The sequence below is a fragment of the Anser anser genome (genome assembly GCF_964211835.1).
Source record: "Anser anser genome assembly, chromosome: 12".
Lineage (NCBI taxonomy): Eukaryota > Metazoa > Chordata > Aves > Anseriformes > Anatidae > Anser > Anser anser.
In genome coordinates, this window is record NC_139733.1 from 22,151,084 (window position 1) to 22,159,560 (window position 8,477).

The 8,477-nt window shown below is 47.3% G+C and overlaps 1 protein-coding gene across 1 annotated transcript; it reads left to right on the forward strand.

The window, feature by feature from the left end:
* The first annotated feature begins 4,287 nt into the window (after positions 1 to 4,287).
* Positions 4,288 to 6,513, forward strand: LOC310880381 (histone-lysine N-methyltransferase SETMAR). The gene is made up of 2 exons (XM_083796087.1): positions 4,288 to 4,409; positions 5,238 to 6,513. The coding sequence occupies exons 1-2, from the start codon at positions 4,341 to 4,343 to the stop codon at positions 6,030 to 6,032; spliced, it is 864 nt and encodes a 287-aa protein (XP_083652213.1). The 5' UTR covers positions 4,288 to 4,340; the 3' UTR covers positions 6,033 to 6,513.
* The last annotated feature ends 1,964 nt before the right edge of the window (positions 6,514 to 8,477 follow it).

Sequence of the window (8,477 nt, forward strand, 5' to 3'; positions counted from 1 at the left end):
GCACTTAAGAACAGGCACTGCTGTGCAATATCAGATTACTAATGTCTACATATCCTAGCCAAATTCCCTGCAGAACATTTATATTGTATTGTTCGGAGGTTTACAGTGGCTAAATAACAGTAAATTGCAAGTGTATCATCATAAATCAAAGTACCTTTTCACATCAGCAGCACTTTTTAAAATCTGGCTGTTTGCAGTGAATCTTCCGTGAACGCATCTTAACGCCTCCTAGCAGGATGTGTTTTATCTTACTTGCCTAGGCAAGACCGCATGGTGAACAAAACACCCACAACTTCAGCGTCTAGACACTCGCCTTTGAACTCCACTGGCCGTAGAACATTGTCGCTCTACTCCACTTAATGGGATATTGATTTTTTATACTCCACTCTCTGCAAATCAATATTCTAATAGACACACAGCGGACTGGCAGAAGGATAGAGAGTACCTGCCCACAAAGCTGATGGAGATGATTATCCAGAAACAAAGGTCAAATCAAAGGAAAACGTAAACCTGACCTGAGGAGAAGAGCAGCACACAGAGAAGAGTATGTCAGCAAGGGAATAAAAAAAAAAAAGAAAAAGTTAGCTAGAGAAGGAAGAAAACCCAGCCTGACTAGAGCATGGACATGGCAGCTAACAAGCTCTCAGCCTGGGAATGGGAATGACAGGCTGACGTTCCTTGCGACTGGCAGAGCCCAATGACGTGATTTATGAGGTATTTTAGGGCTCCTGCAGGAAACATCTCCCATAAACTATACAGGAGATAAGCATCCTTTTAAAGCAAAACATCAAATTTAAATATCCAAGAACCACCTGAATAGCCTATTCAGAACAAAGGCAGACAGAAACCATGTGCAGTATAAAATAATGTACTTAAAAGGAACACCTTGTTCTTCCAGATGTCAGTTCTGTAGGAAAGTAGGAAGCCAAAGGGAGTCTTCAAACAGGCTCTTTCAGTAGAAGAGCTTCTTCTGCTCATGCCTTTCTGGTGCAGGCAGCAAAAAATACTTATTCTACGGCGCTCAGAATGAAAGGAGCCTCTTGTATGGACTACTGACTTGCTGGTGTGGCTTTAGGCAAGCCTGAGACAGGAAATACTCCAACGGTCCAGACAAATGCAAGACCAGTGAAAGATATTTGTGGGCAGAATATCCCCGCACACCAGTACAGACTGGGATCTGGAAACCACCACTGACAACCACCTCTGGGGTTACCACGGATGCCAGCTGCACACAAGCCAACAGCATACTCTCTCTACAAATGAGGCAGACCTCACCCTAGGCTCCACAAGGAGGAACACAGATCCAACAGAGTTATTAATGCTCTCCACTGGGCATGCGGACGTTGCAACACCAACTGTGGCCAGTCTGGGGCCCTCCGGTTCGAAAGATGTGGAAAAACCAGGGATGATCCAGCACAGCATTACCACGACGATGAGGATGTGGCCATATAAGCACATAACCAGTAGGGAACGCTTGAGGGAGATAAGCTTGTTTATTCCAGCAAGTCGGGCACCATGGGGGCTATCTAAAGGAGCGCTACAACTGCTCTCTGAGGAGTATGGACAAAGATGACAGTGAAACTCTTCTTAGTAGCGAGAGATGGGAAGGCATAAAGGCAACAAACTGTAGCTAGGGAAGTCTGGCTGTGACATTTGGAAAAAACCTCTCACTGGGAGGCTGGTACACCACCCACTGGGACCCACGGAGGCTGCGGAATCTCAGCCCTCCAGGGTTTTCCAAAAGTCAGCTCAAGAAGCCACAGCTGACCGGGCTGAGCACTGGCAACACTCCCACTTGATGAAAGAATTAGACCAGACCACCCGAGCTCCCTTCTAAGCGATATTCCCCATGACAGTTCTAAGAATATATAAAATTACTGTACCAGCCATTAATCACTTGAGATTTCTCAGCTTTCACCACACTGATATTAGGAAGACAAGAAGCTTTATAACTACTTTCTTCTAGACTAGGTTCATGCCTAGTTTGCTGAACAAAGCTCCCTTATTCACAGTCTGACGAGTCATGGGTTCATATGTACCCCTGAGCTCTACCACCTCGTTACAAGATACAGCATCCACCACAAAAACTCCGTGATGAAGTGAGATGAAGACAGCTCTCAAATGAACGCACTGTTCCATGCACAGTTAACCTTCCAACCTCTCGTTATCACTGGGATATTAAGGAATCTGAGAAGGCTCAGAGAAGTCATAAAAATGATTAATAGGCAGAAAGCAATTATTTATATAGGGAGAAAAAACAGCTAAATGCATGCAACGTATCAATGAAAAATGATACGTCTGGTGTCATCCTCGGGACAGCAGAACGTGTTGCAAGAGAAATTCCTGGCTGCACGAGGTGCTGTAGTTCAGCATTGTAAAGTTCACATACAGTTCACTTTCATCTCCATTTTATGCTTTCTTTCATCAACAATTTTATGTAACAAATTAAAATGAGCTTTCACCAATTTTTCACCCACCCTGAACATCTCAAGAGTTCAACCCATTCATAGCTCAAGATGATAGAAGCTTAGGGTGGAAGAAGGACATGAAGAAAAACACTGTTTTCCCATGACCTTCTCATGATTTCTAAAATGGCATCTCCAGAACATGTAAGCAATCTGTTTCTTTTACTACAGAGTAATGACTCATTACTTCTGTCATTTCAAAATGGAAAGGAATTCCATCTGGCAATCAGGATTAGCCGCCAAATTATGCGTGTCTTGATCTAAAGGTCGATTTGGTAATAACACAAAGCCCTAAACTACAAAAATAAAGTGTGTTTTAATATCTGCAATCACTCAACATTTCAGTGTCTATCTCATAAAACTGATCTATTGCCTTCCTCACAACGAGAAGAGGTTGCAGGATGAAAGCTCCGCTCCCAGGCAGGCAGGGCTCAGAGGCACCCACAGGCAGCAGTTCGAGGTTGGCTTCAGTCGACAAACTGAGAGTGACCAGCTGTGCGTACCTGAAGCCTTCCGCCGTTTTCATTCCATTCAGTTACGAAGCGCTGGTGCTACAGGTACGTTTCCTGAACATTCATACCAGTACTCATTGCTCCACGGTTTAAACTGACCAAAACCTCTCCAAATTTACGCTGTCCAGACACCAGGAGGCACTGACATTCCTAAGTTCTTGTTTCATACCTTCCCTTCTCTTACAGACTGAGCAAAATCCTAAACAAACCTCTTCGTTTTCTACCTGTTCTGCCATCCCCACTAACCGTCCAACCCACAAGCAAAGGCTTCACTCCCCAGTTTTAGCTGTACCTCCGCTGGTGTTGCTCAGCTCCTCTTCCCAGGCGGGAGGAAGGGCACAGGACAGGTGAAGCCTCCTCCTGCTTCCAGGATGCTGCAAAAAGAGGGAACAGGAACGTCACACCGGTAATCACCGCCAGAAGGGAGAGACAAGAAGCGCACTGCCGGAGGAGCACAGAGCGCGCTCTGCGGTTTTGCAACTGCGAACCATTTCTGTGTCCTCACTCCAAATGGTTATTTGCAGTTGTGATCATTGATTTGTTCAAAAGGTAAAAACATGCTTCCCGTGAAAGGAAAAGGGGCATGGAAAGATTATCTGAGAGCTTCCTCAACCTTTCGCCCCAAAAAACTGACCCAAGAAACAAACATGAGCAGAACGGCCAGTGTCCAAAGCATCTGAAAGCCTGACCCTTCTTCCCTGCCCAGATCTCACTGAGATGGATGGAGCAAGGCCAGCCGTGACTGTGCTGCTCCTGCTCAGTCACACCACAGTGGAATTTTGCCACGACTGCTTTGGCAGCACAGTGCCCCAGCCCATGAGCGCGCGGCTCTCCACAGCCCCTCTCCCTTCGCCCATTAATGCCATTTGCTGAACAACGCACCAAGGAAGCGGCTGAGGGGCTGATCAGGGCCTTTAGCAACAGGACCCACATCTTGTGCCTCCAGCCCCCGGCCAGCACAGCTCCTGAGCCTCCTGAGGGCTGGGCACAGCCTCGCACCGCATGAGGAGACAGGCAGGGTTACGGACCGGGGGAATTCATTTCAAAAACGTGTTTAACTGGAGGTGTACGTGAGGCAGGGCACATTAAAAAAAACCCTCTAGTGCCTTCAGAACACGCAAGGATTTATTCACATGACTGACAACCCGGGGCTGTGAGGTTAACGTTTGAACTCCCAGGACTCCACACCCGTCCCGGGGCCTCGCCAGGGCGGCGGCTCCACAAGATGGCGCCCCGCGCACCGCCTCAAGCGCCCACAGCGCCCGCGCGGCGCCTCCGCCCGCCCGCCCGTCCCGCCGGCCAATCACGGGGCTGCCCCGGCCCGGGGGGACCAATCCGGGCGGGGCGGGGGCGGGGCGGCGCCATGGCGGACGCGAGCGGCGGGAGCGAGGCGGTGGCGGTGGCTGTGGGGGCGGCCCCGCCGCCATTTCAGGTGAGGGGCAGCGGGGGCGGCCCGCTGCGGGCGGTGCGGGGCCGCCCAGCCGGGTGCTGCTGTGGGGATTCAGAGGAGCGGCGAGCTGGCCGCCGGCCTCCGTGCGCCGCCTCGCGGTGCTGTGGCCGCTCAGCTGCCGGGGGACCCGGCCCGGCGGGTGGCGCACCCCGGGCACCCCTCACCCTGACAGGAGAGGCGGCAGCTCGGCTGGGCTCCGGGCGCGAAGCGGTGTGCCGTGCCGTGCCGTGCCGTGCCGTGCCCGCACCGCCTTGTCACGGGCTTAACGGAGAAAGTTTCCATGCAGCGTTTTGAAAAGGGACAGTGAAAGTGCCGTAATTTTAATAAAAGTGGGCATTTGGCATCCTGCGAAGCCAAAGGACTTTTCAAATAACTGTAATGTTATAAGGATTTATTGAGTGCTTTGCAGGGCAAAAAATTAGTTTAAACGTACTTTGGTATTTCTATAAGTAAAAATTTTGTCTAGTAAACTAGATCAAATTAGCTGAAATGTCACCTGCAAATGTTTTTTTGTTTTTTTTTTTCCGGCTAGTACATTATTTTGAGAAATTCAGTCACCAAGATAGTCTTGTTTTGTTTTGTTTTCTTTTTTCAGTACATGTGGAGAATCTGACTTGCATTCTCTAAAAACTTTTAGAAAAGGGACCCTTGTAGTTAGAAGAAGTTTACAGGAAAACAAAGTGGTCGTGATTTCAGTTGCCACCTTCTGAGCCCAGTTGTGGCCCCGTGCTGCCTTCTGAAATAACCTGATGGTCTCTGCGGAAAGACGCTTCGGACGTGACAAGGATTTGATTCTTGTTCTCTTCGCAGTATAGCCCAGACAACGTGCCTGGAGCAGACGGCGACGTCGACCCCACCGAGATCACCTTCCCGGGATGTTCCTGTCGTACCAGCTCCTGTGCGGCTCACGTGTGCTCCTGCCTTCGCCAGGGTGAAAATTACGACAACCTGTGCCTCAGACCTGCAGCCAGCGAGGAGTACGCCAGGCCGATCTTCGAATGCAACGCCATGTGCCAGTGTGGTGAATCCTGTCAGAACAGGGTTGTTCAGAGGGGTTTGCAATTCAGGCTTGAAGTATTCAAGACTGCTAAGAAAGGGTGGGGTCTCCGCACGTTGGAATTCATAGCTAAAGGAAGGTTTGTGTGTGAATATGCTGGTGAAGTTTTAGGCTTCAGTGAGGCACGTAGAAGAATTCAGGCCCAGAAACCCCAGGATTCAAACTATATCATAGCAGTGCGGGAACACCTCCATAGCGGTCAGGTTATGGAGACGTTTGTTGACCCCACGTACATTGGTAACGTAGGCAGATTCCTGAATCATTCTTGCGAACCAAATTTATTTATGGTGCCAGTTCGAGTTGACTCAATGGTGCCTAAACTGGCACTTTTTGCAGCCACAGATATTGCTGCTGGAGAGGAACTTTGTTACGATTATTCTGGGAGATTCTGTAATTCACCACTAACCGACAGAGAACAAAAAACTTCGGAAGAAGATAACAGACTGAGAAAGCCATGCTACTGCGGTTCCCGCGCATGTGCTTCCTTCCTACCCTGGGACGGCTCCCTGTTTTCCACACCAGACGAATGTTCGGAGAGCACTTCATAGCTTTTCGGTCCCTAAGCATACACAATGCTATCATCGTCTCCAGCAGTGAAATTGCAGTTAGACCAAACTCTGATGGTGGATTCCACCAGCAGTATCAAGGAAGTATGTGTGGAGTAAAAGCTTAAAAAATAAGATTTTGAGACTGTCTGCATGCAATATCCCGGAGACCGTTTTCAAGGTGGATGATAAGAGGAAGCACTGGAGCTTCAAGATGTTCCAAAATCAATTACTGAGCTGGGACTGGTACTTTTTTGTTGTTCTTTTCTGACAGCTTACTGTGTGTGAAAGCACTTGTCTTGATCTGTACTAAAGCTTTCAAAAAGAATGTACTTCAACACTGGAACAGAGAAAGGATATGTGATAACAGTGACAAACATCCCTGAAAATTACACGGAGAAGCAAGTGAGACAAAGGAATGTTGACGTTTGCAAAAAGGGCATTAGGTTTTTTAAATTTCATTAAAAGAAATATTTTAAAATGAGTTGCTGTATTTTTTTGTTGTTCCACAAAGCATAAATAATTCTTACTGATGTTAAAAACTTCCCCAGAATGATTAACTTAAATGCTCCTTCCTCCCTCTTCCAGTCACATCTAACTGCTTGCCAAAATTTGCTTTTAAGGGGCTAGTTCAGTTTCATTACCACTTAGCAGCTGGGTAAACTGCGCAGTACCAGGGGCTCTTAGAGTACAATCATCCCATCTTTTTAAACCACATCTTTCTCAAGGCTCATCTAATACGATTTCTGCTGTAATAGCAAGCATCACTTCCACGTTACTTTCCAGCACTGTAATTTTGCACTCAAAAAGCAAATCCAGACTGCATTCTAAACAGCACAAGGCTGCCAGTCTGGCTTCTGAAATGGATTAAAGTGGGAAACGGTAAAGTACATCTGAAAACAACACATTTTGAAAAGCCTCATGTTAAAGTTCCTCCAACTTTGGTATACGGGACAGAAACGGCAACGCCGCTTTGTACGGTGATGCCACGGTGCTCCCTCAGCAGCACGAGCCCTCGGCTTGTTTGCCCTGTACAGTTTGCTCTTTAGCTGTGTTTATAACCGTGGATGTAACACACACACAAGCTAGCTAGCATATCTGAGGGGCTAATTAACTTTTTATTTTAATGAATGCCTTCTTGCTTCCATTCTGAAGAACTGCTGTTGAGATTCACAGCTGGCTATGGTTTGTTTAAGCTGAAGACTACCAAGTGATTTTCTGAAAGCGAACCATTAAGTGGCTCTTCTGCCTGTACAGAATGCTTCCAGAGGAGTTCAGCTGCTTGCAAAGCCCTGCGTGCACACAGCACGGCCAGTAACTTTACTCCTTGCCTGATTTAGGCAGCCTGTTTCTACAGAAATTCAACACTTTCCCTAACCCACAGCGCATGCTTCACCGCGTACCACAATGCAAGACCTCATCTCATTTAGAGGCTTATCTCATTTTCTTCTCCACAGGAGCATTGTGGCAGCCACCCAGACGTTTTCAGCCTACCGGACTGGAGGTCTGGGAGTAGATGATCCAATCTACTTCTTTTTTCCCTGTGGAAAAAGTTTCAGGATTTTTTTTTAACCTCCTGTACTCCTACTCCTCAAGATTAGATGGGTTTTCAAGATGACCCGACTGTTTGCTAGTTTCCTGTTATGAATACGTACTTGGCACGATGGTCAGTAGTTAAGGAAGTATGGATTCAAAAATAAAAAGTACTATCTAGTCCTTGCACCTCCAGCCTTACATCAGAAACCAGAGCCAAGGGTCCTTTGTGCACTCCTACCCTCTCCATCCCAGCACGCTGGTGCTATTTCTAGCAAGTGAACCGAATAGCGATTACCTGATGAGAGCAGATGTCCACGGTACAGGGCAAAAAGAGGCTGTGGCACTGTTAAAATCGGCCGGTCGCATTAAAGGCCCAGCAAGAACATGAAATGATGCGTTGGCAATTGGCAGGGGCCTCGAGCTGCATACGACGTGTATCGCCCTGCAGGGCCTCAGTGCTACAGCTGCCCTGGGTGGGCACCAAAGTCCCTGCGAAACAAAGCCACCAGGAGATGCTTTGAAAGGAACAGCCAGGTTCCCCACTCCGAAAGAGAGACTCACTCACATGGAAATTAGCACAAATTTAAGCTAAATTCCAATTTTTGCTAAGCATCAGTATCATATGAAAATAAACAACACATATATATATACACTCAAGATTCACAAATAGCCAGGGATGATTTTTGGTTAGAAACAGTATTCAAAGCACTGTTGTCTTCTTGTGGTTCATGCTAATTAATTTCCACTCGTTGCACTAGAATAATAGCATTCAAAGAAAAGAAACGGGATACTCCTCCCTTGCAGAAGTGTTTGAACCTGAGACCAACGGTCTCAAAAGTAAAACAAAAATATTAACAGCACTTGGTCAAACTTGGAGATTTACCTTTCCACTGAAATCTGATCAGATTAATT